The sequence below is a fragment of the Xenopus tropicalis genome, chromosome 3, assembly GCF_000004195.4.
Source record: "Xenopus tropicalis strain Nigerian chromosome 3, UCB_Xtro_10.0, whole genome shotgun sequence".
In the NCBI taxonomy this organism is placed as follows: Eukaryota; Metazoa; Chordata; class Amphibia; order Anura; family Pipidae; genus Xenopus; species Xenopus tropicalis.
Window position 1 is genome coordinate 153,384,287 of NC_030679.2, and position 18,503 is coordinate 153,402,789.

Genomic DNA, 18,503 nt, shown 5'->3' on the forward strand with positions numbered 1-18,503 from the left:
GGACTGATGGGAATGTGATAGGGACCTTAGATTGTAAGCTCACTGGGGCAGGGGCTGATGGGAATGGGATAGGGACCTTAGATTGTAAGCTCACTGGGGCAGGGACTGATGGGAATGGGATAGGGACCTTAGATTGTAAGCTCACTGGGGCAGGGGCTGATGGGAATGGGATAGGGGCCTTAGATTGTAAGCTCACTGGGGCAGGGACTGATGGGAATGGGATAGGGACCTTAGATTGTAAGCTCACTGGGGCAGGGACTGATGGGAATGGGATAGGGACCTTAGATTGTAAGCTCACTGGGGCAGGGACTGATGGGAATGAGGTAGGGCCATTAGAGTGTGTCAGTGCCGTGTTTCCCAATCAGTAAAGGTGTCAGTGCCGAGTTGCCCAATCAGTAAAGGTGTCAGTGCCGAGTTGCCCAATCAGTAAAGGTGTCAGTGCCGAGTTGCCCAATCAGTAAAGGTGTCAGTGCCGAGTTGCCCAATCAGTAAAGGTGTCAGTGCCGAGTTGCCCAATCAGTAAAGGTGTCAGTGCCGAGTTGCCCAATCAGTAAAGGTGTCAGTGCCGTGTTGCCCAATCAGTAAAGGTGTCAGTGCCGAGTTGCCCAATCAGTAAAGGTGTCAGTGCCGAGTTGCCCAATCAGTAAAGGTGTCAGTGCCGAGTTGCCCAATCAGTAAAGGTGTCAGTGCCGAGTTGCCCAATCAGTAAAGGTGTCAGTGCCGTGTTGCCCAATCAGTAAAGGTGTCAGTGCCGAGTTGCCCAATCAGTAAAGGTGTCAGTGCCGAGTTGCCCAATCAGTAAAGGTGTCAGTGCCGTGTTGCCCAATCAGTAAAGGTGTCAGTGCCGAGTTGCCCAATCAGTAAAGGTGTCAGTGCCGAGTTGCCCAATCAGTAAAGGTGTCAGTGCCGTGTTGCCCAATCAGTAAAGGTGTCAGTGCCGAGTTGCCCAATCAGTAAAGGTGTCCGTGCCGAGTTGCCCAATCAGTAAAGGTGTCAGTGCTGAGTTGCCCAATCAGTAAAGGTGTCAGTGCTGTTTTGCCCAATCAGTAAAAGTGTCAGTGCCGAGTTGCCCAATCAGTAAAGGTGTCAGTGCTGAGTTGCCCAATCAGTAAAGATGTCAGTGCCGTTTGGCCAATCAGTAAAGGGGTCAGTGCTGAGTTGCCCAATCAGTAAAGGTGTCAGTGCCGTTTGGCCAATCAGTAAAGGTGTCAGTGCCGTGTTGCCCAATCAGTAAAGGTGTCAGTGCCGAGTTGCCCAATCAGTAAAGGTGTCAGTGCCGTGTTGCCCAATCAGTAAAAGTGTCAGTGCCGAGTTGCCCAATCAGTAAAAGTGTCAGTGCCGTGTTGCCCAATCAGTAAAGATGTCAGTGCCGTTTGGCCAATCAGTAAAGGGGTCAGTGCTGAGTTGCCCAATCAGTAAAGATGTCAGTGCCGTTTGGCCAATCAGTAAAGGTGTCAGTGCTGAGTTGCCCAATCAGTAAAGATGTCAGTGCCGTTTGGCCAATCAGTAAAGGGGTCAGTGCTGAGTTGCCCAATCAGTAAAGGTGTCAGTGCCGTTTGGCCAATCAGTAAAGGTGTCAGTGCCAAGTTGCCCAATCAGTAAAGGTGTCAGTGCCGAGTTGCCCAATCAGTAAAGGTGTCAGTGCCGAGTTGCCCAATCAGTAAAGGTGTCAGTGCCGAGTTGCCCAATCAGTAAAGGTGTCAGTGCCGAGTTGCCCAATCAGTAAAGGTGTCAGTGCTGAGTTGCCCAATCAGTAAAGATGTCAGTGCCGTTTGGCCAATCAGTAAAGGGGTCAGTGCTGAGTTGCCCAATCAGTAAAGGTGTCAGTGCCGTTTGGCCAATCAGTAAAGGTGTCAGTGCCGTGTTGCCCAATCAGTAAAGGTGTCAGTGCCGAGTTGCCCAATCAGTAAAGGTGTCAGTGCCGTGTTGCCCAATCAGTAAAAGTGTCAGTGCCGAGTTGCCCAATCAGTAAAAGTGTCAGTGCCGTGTTGCCCAATCAGTAAAGATGTCAGTGCCGTTTGGCCAATCAGTAAAGGTGTCAGTGCTGAGTTGCCCAATCAGTAAAGGTGTCAGTGCCGTTTGGCCAATCAGTAAAGGGGTCAGTGCTGAGTTGCCCAATCAGTAAAGATGTCAGTGCCGTTTGGCCAATCAGTAAAGGTGTCAGTGCTGAGTTGCCCAATCAGTAAAGATGTCAGTGCCGTTTGGCCAATCAGTAAAGGGGTCAGTGCTGAGTTGCCCAATCAGTAAAGGTGTCAGTGCCGTTTGGCCAATCAGTAAAGGTGTCAGTGCCAAGTTGCCCAATCAGTAAAGGTGTCAGTGCCGAGTTGCCCAATCAGTAAAGGTGTCAGTGCCGAGTTGCCCAATCAGTAAAGGTGTCAGTGCCGAGTTGCCCAATCAGTAAAGGTGTCAGTGCCGAGTTGCCCAATCAGTAAAGGTGTCAGTGCCGAGTTGCCCAATCAGTAAAGGTGTCAGTGCCGAGTTGCCCAATCACTAAAGGTGTCAGTGCCGAGTTGCCCAATCAGTAAAGGTGTAAGTGCCGTGTTGGCCAATCAGTAAAGGTGTCAGTGCCGTGTTGCCCAATCAATAAAGGTGTCAGTGCCGAGGTGTCAGTGCCGAGTTGCCCAATCAGTAAAGGTGTCAGTGCCGAGTTGCCCAATCACTAAAGGTGTCCGTGCCGTGTTGCCCAATCAGTAAAGGTGTCAGTGCCGAGTTGCCCAATCAGTAAAGGTGTCAGTGCCGTGTTGGCCAATCAGTAAAGGTGTCAGTGCCGAGTTGCCCAATCAGTAAAGGTGTCAGTGCCGAGTTGCCCAATCAGTAAAGGTGTCAGTGCCGAGTTGCCCAATCAGTAAAGGTGTCAGTGCCGTGTTGCCCAATCAGTAAAGGTGTCAGTGCCGTGTTGGCCAATCAGTAAAGGTGTCAGTGCCGAGTTGGCCAATCAGTAAAGGTGTCAGTGCCGAGTTGCCCAATCAGTAAAGGTGTCAGTGCCGAGTTGCCCAATCAGTAAAGGTGTCAGTGCCTTGTTGCCCAATCAGTAAAGGTGTCAGTGCCGAGTTGCCCAATCAGTAAAGGTGTCAGTGCCGAGTTGCCCAATCAGTAAAAGTGTCAGTGCCGAGTTGGCCAATCAGTAAAGGTGTCCGTGCCGAGTTGCCCAATCTGTAAAGGTGTCAGTGCCGAGTTGGCCAATCAGTTAAGATGTCAGTGCCGTGTTGCCCAATCAGTAAAGGTGTCCGTGCCGTGTTGCCCAATCAGTAAAGGTGTCAGTGCCGAGTTGCCCAATCAGTAAAGATGTCCGTGCCGTGTTGCCCAATCAGTAAAGGTGTCAGTCCCGAGTTGGCCAATCAGTAAAGGTGTCAGTGCCGAGTTGCCCAATCAGTAAAGGTGTCAGTGCCATGTTGCCCAATCAGTAAAGGTGTCAGTGCCGTGTTGGCCAATCAGTAAAGGTGTCAGTGCCGTGTTGCCCAATCAGTAAAAGTGTCAGTGCCGAGTTGGCCAATCAGTAAAGGTGTCAGTGCAGAGTTGCCCAATCAGTAAAGGTGTCAGTGCCGAGTTGCCCAATCAGTACAGGTGTCAGTGCCGAGTTGGCCAATCAGTAAAAGTGTCAGTGCCGAGTTGGCCAATCAGTAAAGGTGTCAGTGCCGAGTTGGCCAATCAGTAAAAGTGTCAGTGCCGAGTTGGCCAATCAGTAAAAGTGTCAGTGCCGAGTTGGCCAATCAGTAAAGGTGTCAGTGCCGAGTTGGCCAATCAGTAAAAGTGTCAGTGCCGAGTTGCCCAATCAGTAAAGGTGTCAGTGCCGAGTTGCCCAATCAGTAAAGGTGTCAGTGCCGAGTTGCCCAATCAGTAAAAGTGTCAGTGCCGAGTTGCCCAATCAGTAAAGGTGTCAGTGCCGTGTTGCCCAATCAGTAAAGGTGTCAGTGCCGAGTTGCCCAATCAGTAAAGGTGTCAGTGCCGAGTTGCCCAATCAGTAAAGGTGTCAGTGCCGAGTTGCCCAATCAGTAAAGGTGTCAGTGCCGAGTTGCCCAATCAGTAAAGGTGTCAGTGCCGAGTTGCCCAATCAGTAAAAGTGTCAGTGCTGAGTTGGCCAATCAGTAAAGGTGTCAGTGCCGAGTTGCCCAATCAGTAAAGGTGTCAGTGCCGAGTTGGCCAATCAGTAAAGGTGTCAGTGCCGAGTTGCCCAATCAGTAAAAGTGTCAGTGCCGAGTTGGCCAATCAGTAAAGGTGTCAGTGCCGTGTTGGCCAATCACACACATTGTTCTATCCGGGTCGGGTTGCTAGGTGACGGCACGGTGGTTCTGTTTATGACACAATTTGCCTGTTTGTTCCTTACAGTCACAGGCGCCGAGCGGCCGACTCTGCGTTTATCTATTGCTTTTTCCAGTGCCGAGTTTCTTCTCTTCAGGTGCCCATAGTGCCGAGTGAGCCCATACATGCCCATACACGCCAAGCGAGCCCATACATGCCCATACACGCCAAGCGAGCCCATACATGCCCATACACGCCAAGTGAGCCCATACATGCCCATACACGCCAAGCGAGCCCATACATGCCCATACACGCCAAGCGAGCCCATACATGCCCATACACGCCAAGTGAGCCCATACATGCCCATACACGCCAAGCGAGCCCATACATGCCCATACACGCCAAGTGAGCCCATACATGCCCATACACGCCAAGCGAGCCCATACATGCCCATACACGCCAAGCGAGCCCATACATGCCCATACACGCCAAGCGAGCCCATACATGCCCATACACGCCAAGCGAGCCCATACATGCCCATACACGCCAAGTGAGCCCATACATGCCCATACACGCCAGGCGAGCCCATACACGCCAAGCGAGCCCATACATGCCCATACACGCCCATACACGCCAAGCGATCCCATACATGCCCATACACGCCAAGTGAGCCAATACATGCCCATACACGCCAGGCGAGCCCATACATGCCCATACACGCCAAGCGAGCCCATACATGCCCATACACGCCAAGCGAGCCCATACATGCCCATACACGCCACGCGATCCCATACATGCCCATACACGCCAAGCGAGCCCATACATGCCCATACACGCCAGGCGAGCGGATCTCCCCTCTCACCTATGGGTGGGCAATATCGGGCCAGTTCGGTTCTTTGGCCGGTTTCAGGTCAGATGTTGGCCGGGCAGGCCTGTCGTTAGTACCCATACATTGGCCAATAAGCTGCTAGAATCAGCCCGTATATGGCCCCTTAAGTAACCCGCCTGTGATTGGATCATTCTTTCTGCCCCACACAGTTCTGGCACCAATGAAAGAATTGCGCAGAAGCCCAAACTCGCCAGCGCTCGGTCTAACCCACAACCTGGCGCTGACCAGCTGCTATAAACGCTAAAAAGCCATTAATTATACACAAAGAGAATGAAAGATTGCCAGTGCTTAGTTTGCCTTTAAAAATAATTTTTACAAAAAATGAGGTGTTAGTACCACACTTTGGCCAAAGTATGTAAGCTCACGTGCCGCGGCCCCTCACTAATGGGACTGAGTATTCAGGCCTATTGCACCTTTAGCTCTACTGGGAATCCCGTGACATTTGTACCAATCGGATCCCTGAAGCAAGATGGGTGGAGCTGCCACTTTGTTGCCCCGCCTACTCCCGACACCAGGGATCTATGGCTTTGTGAGGTTCCATTGTTATTGTGGCTATTGCGTCCCCCCAGGCCCCTCCAGCGGGGCAGGACCCCTGATACCCTGACCCCCCCAGTGTGACTTTGCTCCTCAGGCAGGAGGTGCAAATTATGGACCTTGGGGCCCCAGCTAGAAGCACCCCCTCCCCCCTCTATTGCCTCCCAGAGCCCCTCACTATAAAGCCAGTTCTGCCCCCTGACTGGGTTCCTGAGTGTCTCACACAGAAACCTACAGACCCAGAATAAATGACTGGAATGTTTTACAGAACCAGAATCTCTGCGCTTTCCTTCTGCAGCTGCAACTGTATGTCTGTCGCCATGACTATGGGTTAAACTGCGGCTCCGCCTCCCACTCATCCGCTCATAAGGGCTGTTTGTCCTGTAACTGGGCACCGACTGCACATTCCTGCCCAGGAATTCTGCCCAGAACCCCCTCCCCCCGACACTTCCTACAGTACAGGCCCCGGGGGTACGGTACCTACTATACGGGCCTGCCTGTTCCCCCGGGGGTACGGTACCTACGATACGGGCCTGCCGGTTCCCCCGGGGGTACGGTACCTACGATACGGGCCTGCCGGTTCCCCCGGGGGTACGGTACCTACTATACGGGCCTGCCGGTTCCCCCGGGGGTACGGTACCTACTATACGGGCCTGCCTGTTCCCCCGGGGGTACGGTACCTACTATACGGGCCTGCCTGTTCCCCCGGGGGTACGGTACCTACTATACGGGCCTGCCTGTTCCCCCGGGGGTACGGTACCTACTATACGAGCCTGCCGGTTCCCCCGGGGGTACGGTACCTACTATACGGGCCTGCCTGTTCCCCCGGGGGTACGGTACCTACGATACGGGCCTGCCGGTTCCCCCGGGGGTACGGTACCTACGACACGGGCCTGCCGGTTCCCCCGGGGGTACGGTACCTACTATACGGGCCTGCCGGTTCCCCCGGGGGTGCGGTACCTACTATACGGGCCTGCCGGTTCCCCCGGGCGTACGGTACCTACTATACGAGCCTGCCGGTTCCCCCGGGGGTACGGTACCTACTATACGGGCCTGCCTGTTCCCCCGGGGGTACGGTACCTACTATACGAGCCTGCCGGTTCCCCCGGGGGTACGGTACCTACGACACGGGCCTGCCGGTTCCCCCGGGGGTACGGTACCTACTATACGGGCCTGCCGGTTCCCCCGGGGGTACGGTACCTACTATACGGGCCTGCCGGTTCCCCCGGGGGTACGGTACCTACTATACGGGCCTGCCTGTTCCCCCAGGGGTACGGTACCTACTATACGGGCCTGCCGGTTCCCCCGGGGGTACGGTACCTACTATACGGGCCTGCCGGTTCCCCCGGGGGTGCGGTACCTACTATACGGGCCTGCCGGTTCCCCCGGGCGTACGGTACCTACGACACGGGCCTGCCGGTTCCCCCGGGGCTACGGTACCTACGACACGGGCCTGCCGGTTCCCCCGGGGGTACGGTACTTACGATACGGGCCTGCCGGTTCCCCCGGGGGTACGGTACCTACGACACGGGCCTGCCGGTTCCCCCGGGGGTACGGTACCTACTATACGGGCCTGCCGGTTCCCCCGGGGGTACGGTACCTACTATACGGGCCTGCCGGTTCCCCCGGGGGTACGGTACCTACTATACGAGCCTGCCGGTTCCCCCGGGGGTACGGTACCTACTATACGAGCCTGCCGGTTCCCCCGGGGGTACGGTACCTATGATACGGGCCTGCCGGTTCCCCCGGGGGTACGGTACCTACGACACGGGCCTGCCGGTTCCCCCGGGGCTACGGTACCTACTATACGGGCCTGCCGGTTCCCCCGGGGGTACGGTACCTACTATACGAGCCTGCCGGTTCCCCCGGGGGTACGGTACCTACTATACGGGCCTGCCGGTTCCCCCGGGGGTACGGTACCTACTATACGAGCCTGCCGGTTCCCCCGGGGGTACGGTACCTACTATACGAGCCTGCCGGTTCCCCCGGGGGTACGGTACCTACTATACGAGCCTGCCGGTTCCCCCGGGGGTACGGTACCTACTATACGAGCCTGCCGGTTCCCCCGGGGGTACGGTACCTACTATACGAGCCTGCCGGTTCCCCCGGGGGTACGGTACCTACTATACGGGCCTGCCGGTTCCCCCGGGGGTACGGTACCTACGATACGGGCCTGCCGGTTCCCCCGGGGGTACGGTACTTACGATACGGGCCTGCCGGTTCCCCCGGGGGTACGGTACCTACTATACGGGCCTGCCGGTTCCCCCGGGGGTACGGTACCTACGATACGGGCCTGCCGGTTCCCCTGGGGGTACGGTACCTACGATACGGGCCTGCCGGTTCCCCCGGGGGTACGGTACCTACGATACAGGCCTGCCGGTTCCCCCGGGGGTACGGTACCTACTATAGGGGCCTGCCGGTTCCCCCGGGGGTACGGTACCTACGACACGGGCCTGCCGGTTCCCCCGGGGGTACGGTACTTACGATACGGGCCTGCCGGTTCCCCCGGGGGTACGGTACCTATGATACGGGCCTGCCGGTTCCCCCGGGGGTACGGTACCTACTATACGGGCCTGCCGGTTCCCCCGGGGGTACGGTACCTACTATACGGGCCTGCCGGTTCCCCCGGGGGTACGGTACCTACTATACGGGCCTGCCGGTTCCCCCGGGGGTACGGTACCTACGACACGGGCCTGCCGGTTCCCCCGGGGGTACGGTACCTACGACACGGGCCTGCCGGTTCCCCCGGGGGTACGGTACCTACGACACGGGCCTGCCGGTTCCCCCGGGGGTACGGTACCTACGATACGGGCCTGCTGGTTCGGGGGTACGGTACCTACACTCGGGGTGCCGCCTTGGTTGGGGTTGGAACTGCTGAATGCTGGGTAAGGGTGGCACCAAGGCTGAACTGTGGCCCTCAGCTATAGAGACCCAATCAGGTGCCAGCCCAGAATCCCATTGGGTAGAATGAATGCCCAATCCAAGAGGATTGTGGGAAAAGGATGTGTCTCTCCAATTCCAAGCACTGTCACAGGATCAGGGTGGTCCAACTTCCTTCAGCTGTCAGAGGGCCCTGGGAGTACAACCCCCAGCGCCAGTTGCACAGGATAATGGGAATCCCCCACCCCCGGCTTTGCACAAGTGAAGGCAGGATCCTATTTAGGTTAAGTTCCCCTTTAATAGAGGCCTGTGAATGAGCGAGGGAAGATGAGGAGGGATGAGAGGCGGCTAATTGCACCCTGGGGTAGGGGCGCCACCTGGCCAGGAAATGGGGTGCTTGGTGCCGAGTATTAATAGGGCATGGTGGCGCCCCCAGGGGAGAGAAGGGGCTAATTGCACCCTGGGGTAGGGGCGCCACCTGGCCAGGAAATAGGGTGCTTGGTGCCGAGTATTAATAGGGCATGGTGGCGCCCCCAGGGGAGACAAGTGGCTAATTGCACCCTGGGGTAGGGGCGCCACCTGGCCAGGAAATAGGGTGCTTGGTGCCGAGTATTAATAGGGCATGGTGGCGCCCCCAGGGGAGACAAGTGGCTAATTGCACCCAGGGGTAGGGGCGCCACCTGGCCAGGAAATAGGGTGCTTGGTGCCGAGTATTAATAGGGCAAGGTGGCGCCCCCAGGGGAGACAAGTGGCTAATTGCACCCTGGGGTAGGGGCGCCACCTGGCCAGGAAATAGGGTGCTTGGTGCCGAGTATTAATAGGGCATGGTGGCGCCCCCAGGGGAGACAAGTGGCTAATTGCACCCAGGGGTAGGGGCGCCACCTGGCCAGGAAATAGGGTGCTTGGTGCCGAGTATTAATAGGGCAAGGTGGCACCCCCAGGGGAGAGAAGGGGCTAATTGCACCCTGGGGTAGGGGCGCCACCTGGCCAGGAAATAGGGTGCTTGGTGCCGAGTATTAATAGGGCAAGGTGGCACCCCCAGGGGAGACAAGTGGCTAATTGCACCCAGGGGTAGGGGCGCCACCTGGCCAGGAAATAGGGTGCTTGGTGCCGAGTATTAATAGGGCAAGGTGGCACCCCCAGGGGAGAGAAGGGGCTAATTGAACCCTGGGGTAGGGGCTGTCACACAACGTATGACGTATGAGCCGCTAGCACAATCAGGGAAATACCACACGTGCCACAGGGGTTGTTTCACAGGGGTTTATTACAACCAAACGTAGATAAACAGGGAAAGGGCAATACGCATGGAAGGTCCACAAGTCCCAATCACATCAATCCTCCTACAGGGAGTCTTCAGGGCAACCCCCCTCTGCACAGTCTCCAGGGAACAAAGGCCGAGTCTCCCAGCCCAACCCCCAATACACAAAGGTGTCCCACCCAGACACCCCACAATTACCTGGGTAGCCTCCCCAGGCAGTTCCAATGGGAATAAACAAAGTTCCTTTTTGGGTAGTTCCACAGAAACACACTACCTTGGTTCCAGGGGCAAACAGTCCTTCCACAGGGGTTAGGGTAATCCAGTTGGAGGGAATCTTCCTGCCTGAGCTAGGATGGATCCCAAGGAACCGCAGGGGAGGGTGTCCTGCCGTAGCGAGGTTACACCCAGATGAACCAAAAGCTCCTTCTCCACCCACAACCTCTGGGTTTTCTACCCTGCTGCTGGTACCTCCCCTCTTTTCCACACCCCCTAGGATTGATTGGTTAGGAGGCTGACCCTGCTTCTGCTTAACCCAACCCTAGCAGCTCCAATTGGCAGGGTCCCCTGCAGCATCATTAGGGGAGGGGTTTAACCTAGGAGGGACTTGCCCAGCTCCTCTGGAGGGGACTTCTGGGAGCTTCTTTGTTTAAAACCCTTTCGGCGGGAAAACAGAACAATGGGCTGCCACCATCTTGGCTAGATCATGCACTGGCTAAACATGGGGCCAGTATAAGGGTTTTTGGTCACAGGGGCGCCACCTGGCCAGGAAATAGGGTGCTTGGTGCCGAGTATTAATAGGGCAAGGTGGCACCCCCAGGGGAGACAAGTGGCTAATTGCACCCTGGGGTAGGGGCGCCACCTGGCCAGGAAATAGGGTGCTTGGTGCCGAGTATTAATAGGGCAAGGTGGCACCCCCAGGGGAGACAAGTGGCTAATTGCACCCTGGGGTAGGGGCGCCACCTGGCCAGGAAATAGGGTGCTTGGTGCCGAGTATTAATAGGGCAAGGTGGCACCCCCAGGGGAGAGAAGGGGCTAATTGCACCCTGGGGTAGGGGCGCCACCTGGCCAGGAAATAGGGTGCTTGGTGCCGAGTATTAATAGGGCAAGGTGGCACCCCCAGGGGAGACAAGTGGCTAATTGCACCCTGGGGTAGGGGCGCCACCTGGCCAGGAAATAGGGTGCTTGGTGCCGAGTATTAATAGGGCAAGGTGGCACCCCCAGGGGAGAGAAGGGGCTAATTGCACCCTGGGGTAGGGGCGCCACCTGGCCAGGAAATAGGGTGCTTGGTGCAGAGTATTAATAGGGCAAGGTGGCACCCCCAGGGGAGAGAAGGGGCTAATTGCACCCTGGGGTAGGGGCGCCACCTGGCCAGGAAATAGGGTGCTTGGTGCCGAGTATTGATAGGGCAAGGTGGCACCCCCAGGGGAGAGAAGGGGCTAATTGCACCCTGGGGTAGGGGCGCCACCTGGCCAGGAAATAGGGTGCTTGGTGCCGAGTATTAATAGGGCAAGGTGGCACCCCCAGGGGAGAGAAGGGGCTAATTGCACCCCACTCGGCCTTTGGCCTATTTACCCTACAAGCACAATTAGACCTAATTAAACACCTGGAAGGGGAGGAGCCAGATACATTCTATAATGAAATGATTGGAGGAAGGACCCCTCCTGTAAGGAAACACATCTGATTGGCTGCTATGATGAGAAAGGCAAATCAGTCAAATACTATGCAACAAAGGCGGCCAATGGGAAAGCTGCAAGAATGAGGCCAATCTAAGCTCCGCCCCCTGGGATACAGGAATGTGGAACAGGTGCCCAGGTGTGGTCCCTGCTGGAATGAAGCAATTGCCCCGGCAGCATCAGGCTGGCAAGGTTGGTTGCACAAGGCAGGAGTTGCCCAACGTGCCCCAGGGCAGATGCTGCTGGTTGAGCAGGTTTGGCAGGGGGAAGAGATGGAATGTTCCGGATCAGTGACTAAACAGCTGCGGAGAGAAGAAGACCAAAGGCAGCCGGGACCTATGGGCTCCCCATTCTATTCTGGGGGGGTTGCTATGATCCCCCTGAACCCCCCCCCTTCCCCTATAAACCGGTTCCCATTCTTCATTTGGCTTCAAATGGGTTTGGGTTCCCATGGCTCTAGGGGGCAGTGCCCCTCCCTCCAGCCAATCACCTTAGGGCAGCCATTATCACAGGCCCCCGTGCCAGGGCCATGCCAGTTCCCATAGACATTACATGGGCACACTGATGGGAGAGAGTAGAGTAGGTATGGCCTTAAGTCTGTAGTGTTCTTACTGCCCCTCCTGGTGTATAACCCAATACTTACCCCTCCTGCTATTGCCCCTGTGCCACATGGCAGAGGATGATCAGTAGGTACCAACCAACAGTGCCATAAGGGCAAAACTTGAGGGCAAAGAGGATGACCACAAATTCTGCCCATGACAGACCCAAGGGAGTGGGGTTCTTCCCAAGCCGATCCATTACCTACAGAACTTACCCATCAATCCCTACATCTACGAGAGACACCCCAACTCAGCCCCCAAGCTGGGGGTATAACCTGGGCTGTAGGACAAAGCCCCGGGGCAGTTGGCTGGTTTCAATCACTCCATTGGCCAGTGAGCAGCAGGCTCTTGCTTATTGGTCAGGGCTGTGGACTTGTGGGTAGCAGAGGCTGTAGGAGCCCCTCAGAACTTGTACTGGAAGGATATTGCCAGTCCGTTACCCCCCAAGGTTCCAGAGGGGGCACCATAATGGGGGGGCCCTGAGAATCATTACAAGAAACCAGATCGTCCCTTTGAAAAAAAGTTTTATTTACAAAAACAAGAAAATCTGCTACAAGTCACAAAGCGTATAAATCTAGATACATAATGGGGGGCCCCTACACCCCAGGCTCAGGCCCACTTGCACTTACTGCTGATCTGGGATTAGGGTATCAGTGTTAAAATCCCCCCCAATGCCCTTTACAAACTTCATCAATAAAATCCCCCCCCGCCCCCCAATATCACATAGGAGCCCCGGCACGGCCAATCAGCTGCATTATTATAAACAGGTTAAACAAGCATAGAAATGTCAGTTCATTGGTCAGTCACACAAATGGAGTAGGAAGCAGCACCCCAGTATCCCTCCAAGTCACCCCGCCAAGCACAGGAAGGGTCCAACATGGCCGCCACGGGGCGGCTCGCTACCTAGTCAGTTCTTCTTTCCCCCTAAGTGCTGAATGTTGGGGTGCAAGTGGAGAGCCGTGACCTGGGGGGTGCTGCTTGAATAAGGTGGGTAACAGGGTTTGAGGCATCACACATAGTCCCTTGCAGAAGATGGAGCCTTGGTCTTTGCCCCGGACTTGGGGTACCCCTTCTGGTAGTTATTCTTGCGGGAACATGAACATGCCAACAGGGCTCCACCAATCAGCGCCAGGAAGGATCCGGCCCAGCCGAGGAAGACTCCGGCACCAAACTCGTACCTGGGGTAGGAGAAACGTGGTTAGAAACCCATAGGAACCAGGGTAGGAGGTGGCCTCTGGGCTGGGGGGGCGGGATAGACAGGGTTATACAGTGGGGGCATCTCGGCCAATGGGCTAAGCCAGGGCACTTACTTGGTATTGATTGGCAGGAGAGGGTTGTAGAAATCCCGAATGATCTGGTTCCCATACCAGGAGCAGGCAATGAGCGCTGCCAGACCTAGAGAAGAAGGAAGAGTCCATTATTGATGGGGGTCCGGTTACGCACAGGTGGGGACATGTGGGGTCCGGTTATGCACAGTGGGGACATGTCCGGGTCAGGACCAAGCCCAGAATATTTAGCTGCCTCCATGCCAGGGTTATTAATGTAGAGAAGGTCTCTCCTGGATGCCATGGGACCAGCTGGTATCTCAGTAGGCTTCAGTGTTGGACCATACAAGGAGCAGCTAGGAACCCACGGGGGTGGTTCTGTACTTACCCCCAATCAGAAAGACAAATCCGCCAGTCATTGCAATGCGAGACTTCTTCACTTTGTCATCCCCCCCACAGTTGGTGCATTTCATGCCCATGGTAGATATGGCGAGGCCAAATACCCCCAGGATGATGGAGACCACCATGAGTGCCCGCGTGGCCTGCAGAGATGCTGGAGAGAGAGAAGAAGAGTGTGAGAGACAGTCCAACACCAAGAACCATCTTCCAACTGAAAGCAACCCCCCCACGTTAGAGCCTTACAGATGGGTACCCCAATTCTACCCTGAGATTCTACCAAGCACCACCAGATATTTACCCCACAGCAATACCTTCTCAGAAGAGAGGCTGGGCCAAGCAGCACAGGGGTAGAAAGAAAACATACATTTCCCTAAAACTCTAAGGCCAGTCGCCCCCCCTACAACTACTTATCTGCACCCCAACCCCCAAAGAGACCCCCCCCCCCCAGTTCATAGGCCAGAACTTGTCATGTCTTAGTGCCTGGGCCTCATTCAGCACAGAATCCTACCCCAAGACATAGCAGCATCTCCCCTGCCCCAGGCCTGCCTGATCTTGCCCCACATAGCCGAGATGCCCCAGCAGCACCTCCCTGTAAGGGACACTCTACCCAACTGCCCCGCAGGTACCATATCAGCACTGGCAGCCTCACAGGGCATGAACTGGCCCCAGGGGGCAGGAAGGAAGGGCCACAATCATGTTCTTATCCACTGGCTCAACATATCCCATAGTGCTGTGCAGTGATTATACATCAGCCCCAGTGAGCTTACAATCTAAGGTCCCTATCCAATCAGTCCCTGCCCCAGTGAGCTTACAATCTAAGGTCCCTATCCAATCAGCCCCTGCCCCAGTGAGCTTACAATCTAAGGTCCCTATCCCATTCCCATCAGTCCCTGCCCCAGTGAGCTTACAATCTAAGGTCCCTATCCCATTCCCATCAGTCCCTGCCCCAGTGAGCTTACAATCTAATATCCCTATCCCATTCCCATCAGCCGCTGCCCCAGTGAGCTTACAATCTAAGGTCCCTATCACATTCCCATCAGCCCCTGCCCCAGTGAGCTTACAATCTAAGGTCCCTATCCAATCAGCCCCTGCCCCAGTGAGCTTACAATCTAAGGTCCCTATCCCATTCCCATCAGTCCCTGCCCCAGTGAGCTTACAATCTAAGGTCCCTATCACATTCCCATCAGCCCCTGCCCCAGTGAGCTTACAATCTAAGGTCCCTATCCAATCAGCCCCTGCCCCAGTGAGCTTACAATCTAAGGTCCCTATCCCATTCCCATCAGCCCCTGCCCCAGTGAGCTTACAATCTAAGGTCCCTATCACATTCCCATCAGCCCCTGCCCCAGTGAGCTTACAATCTAAGGTCCCTATCCAATCAGCCCCTGCCCCAGTGAGCTTACAATCTAAGGTCCCTATCCCATTCCCATCAGTCCCTGCCCCAGTGAGCTTACAATCTAAGGTCCCTATCCCATTCCCATCAGCCCCTGCCCCAGTGAGCTTACAATCTAAGGCCCCTGTCATCATGTGGGCCAATACCACCTTAGGGAGAATACCCATACTATTTTCCCCCAGACAGCGCCCATATCAGAAGCAGTGAGCCGGGCACTGCCAGGCAGCGGTACCAGTGTGCCACCCATATATAGATGCACCGTGCCCCACCCACAAGCCCAGCACCCCCCATGGGACAGCAGAGTCAGCAACACAATGACACCCCCAGGGAAACATTCAGTAGCTGCAACCTGACTCCCTGCATTACAGCCTGTTACCTGCCGCTGGCTGCACTGGATTGGATACCTGCCAAGACATGAATCACCCCGACTGGTTGGCTGGGAAACTCCGCCCCCATTTCAAAGGAGGAATCCGTTGGGGCCCGTGTGGCAGCAGGTGCAGTGTAACCGCCGAGCAGCACAGGTTCCCATTAGCCTTTAGACTGTAAGCTCTTGTGGCAAGAGAATCCCCTGCCTTTACCCCCATGTACTATATTATTGCAAGGAATGACATACATGGCATAGGGGCATCAGTGGGCACAGGGGCATCAGGGCAGCCCCATACAGCAGGGGTATAAGGCCGGGCCAGAACCAGAACATACAATAAACAACCCGGGGCCACTGCCTTAATTGACTCACAAACTTACCCCACGGGGGGCAAACAGCTTACAGCAGGACCATATAGGCCGATCTATTGCCCCCCATACCCTAATGCACCGACGCCATCATGAGATGCGCCCAGGGCGTGGCATTGGCCTCAGCCCAGCAGGGGGCGCTGGACACATTCTCAGTGAAAGTGAAAGAAAGGAATGGGACTAACCCCCCATCACACACAGTAAGGATACAGATTAACAGCCCTAGCTCCTAGAATACCAAGGGCCACCCCCAAAATCTTACTTGAATCTCTGCTATATGGGGGCAGGGGGGGGGGGGCAGAGGGAAGGTGAATGGCTACCGGGAAGGAAGGGGAAAGGTGAGTAGGGAGGACAGAAGGGGGAGGAGCCATTGGAAGGCAATAAAGGAGGGGCAGGTGAGTTTCACAGAAACCAGGTGAGGGGGTGGGATTGGGAAAGGTAAAGTGGGGAGGAGATCTGCAGTTTCCTACCCCCCCCCCCCCCATTCAGCCCGTTTCCCCCTGTAGTGCCCCCCCCATTCACTTCCCAGGAATAACCCTACAGAATGATGCTACACCTGGCCCTAACCCCCGGCCGCTATACATGCTGTACACACCCCAGCCATTCAGCCTCCTATATAAACTGGCAGAACTCCGATAACCCAGTAACCCCACTATCTGGGCCCAGTCTAATCAGCAGCAGATAAGAGATACCAGTGCAGCCTGCAGCACCAACCCCAGATAAGCCTCTGCCATAACGGGCTGCTACTGGGGCAGATACACGGCTGGGGCTACTGTTACACAGATAAACCACTGCCATAACGGCCCATAAGCGACAGAATCGCTGCTACTGGGGCAGATACACGGCTGGGGCTACTGTTACACAGATAAACCACTGCCATAACGGCCCATAAGCGACAGAATCGCTGCTACAGGGGCAGATACACGGCTGGGGCTACTGTTCCACAGATAAACCACTGCCATAACGGGCAGAATCGCTGCTACTGGGGCTACTGTTGCACAGATAAACAGCCACTGGGGCAATAAACACAGAACCATTACATCACAAAGAAAGGGGGCACTAGAGAGGGCAATAATAAACTTAGGGCACATTAACACAATAGCCCCCACCCCTCCAAGTAACTAGGGGCAACTAACACGTCATTAAGACCAGTAATGTGTAAGTAAATACCCCACCTGGGGGCAACAAAGGCTGAAAATAAAGCCCTTCACCTTACGGCGGGGCACAAGGGTCAATATGCAGTTACCCCATACAGGGAAGGGAAACTACCCCACCCCACTTGATTGCCCCCACAAGGAAGCGCCAGAGCCGAGCCCGGCGGGCGGGTGGGGCAGTTACAGAGTCCAGTCGGAACCGGTCAGACCGGTTTGGGGCAGGGGAAAACAAGTGGGGGAGGGGCAGTTCCCACACAGGATGCCCCAGGGGCACTTACCGTCCAGCTGCAGTAGGGAGTCATAGACTTTGCACTGAATCTGCCCCGTACTCTGGGTGGCGCAAGACATCCACAGCCCTTGGTAAATCGCCACCGCCGTGATGATCTGGTCCCCGGCATAGGAGGACATCTTCCACTGCGGCATAATAGTCGCTGCGATTAGTGCGATCCATCCCAGCAGCGCCAGTACGAAGCCCAGCAGCTGCAGCCCGGAGTTGGCCATCCCTGGGGGGTTGGAGTGTGGGGGTAGGTAGGAGTCCTTTGCCCCTGCACTAGGGGGGGTAAGTACAAGCTCAGGGACACACAGGGGCCCCTACTCCTCGCTGCTGCTGGGGGGGGGGGGGGGGCTCCGAACGATCGAGTAGTTTATCCCCGGCCGATAGAATCCGATCCGTCTCCTTCCTCCGCTCTCTCACCGATACCTGAGCCAGGTGCGACACCTGCGCCTTCTATATGAGCCCGGCCCCGGCCCCGCCCAGCTACCGTGACGTCACCACCTCCGGGCACCTGAGAGAGTGAAACGGTGACTCAACTGAAACCGGTGACATCAGAGGCTCTTTCTCTCTCTATGGAACAATAATACCCCCCATAGAGTTTATATCTGCCCCCATACACTGTATCTGCCCCCCATACAGTATATCTGCCCCCATACACTGTATCTGCCCCCCATACAGTATATCTGCCCCCATACACTGTATCTGCCCCCCATACAGTATATCTACCCCCATACAGTATATCTGCCCCCCATACAGTATATCTACCCCCATACAGTATATCTACCCCCATACACTGTATCTGCCCCCATACAGGGTATCTACCCCCCATACAAGGTATCTACCCCCCCATACAAGGTATCTACCCCCCATAAAGCATATCTACCCCCCCATAGAGCATATCTACCCCCCATACAGTGTATCTACCCCCCATACAGTATATCTACCCTCCATACAGTATATCTACCCCCCATACAGTGTATCTACCCCCCATACAGTATATCTACCCCCCATACAAGGTATCTACCCCCCATAAAGCATATCTACCCCCCATAGAGCATATCTACCCCCCATACAGTGTATCTACCCCCATACAGTGTATCTACCCCCCATACAAGGTATCTACCCCCCATAAAGCATATCTACCCCCCCATAGAGCATATCTACCCCCCTTACAGTCTATCTATGACCCTACCGTCTATTTACCCCCATACAGTCTG

At 55.7% G+C, this 18,503-nt stretch overlaps 1 protein-coding gene across 2 annotated transcripts; it reads right to left on the bottom strand.

The window, feature by feature from the left end:
- Positions 1-12,579: 12,579 nt before the first annotated feature.
- Positions 12,580-17,725, bottom strand: cldn7 (claudin 7). 2 transcript variants are annotated; one of them, XM_031897785.1, is made up of 4 exons: positions 17,291-17,725; positions 13,726-13,890; positions 13,383-13,467; positions 12,580-13,250 (listed from the first exon to the last, which is right to left on the bottom strand). In XM_031897785.1, the coding sequence occupies exons 1-4, from the start codon at positions 17,511-17,513 to the stop codon at positions 13,082-13,084; spliced, it is 642 nt and encodes a 213-aa protein (XP_031753645.1). In that variant the 5' UTR covers positions 17,514-17,725; the 3' UTR covers positions 12,580-13,081.
- Between the last annotated feature and the right edge of the window lie 778 nt (positions 17,726-18,503).

Excerpts from the sequence above, each read along its gene's own strand:
- cldn7 (XM_031897785.1), bottom strand. The coding sequence starts at position 17,513 with ATGGCCAACTCCGGGCTGCAGCTGCTGGGCTTCGTACTGGCGCTGCTG. Across the intron at positions 13,891-17,290 it reads CTCCCTACTGCAGCTGGACG|CATCTCTGCAGGCCACGCGG; the intron begins GTAAGTGCCCCT and ends CTCTCTCTCCAG. Across the intron at positions 13,251-13,382 it reads CTCCTGCCAATCAATACCAA|GTACGAGTTTGGTGCCGGAG; the intron begins GTAAGTGCCCTG and ends CTCCTACCCCAG.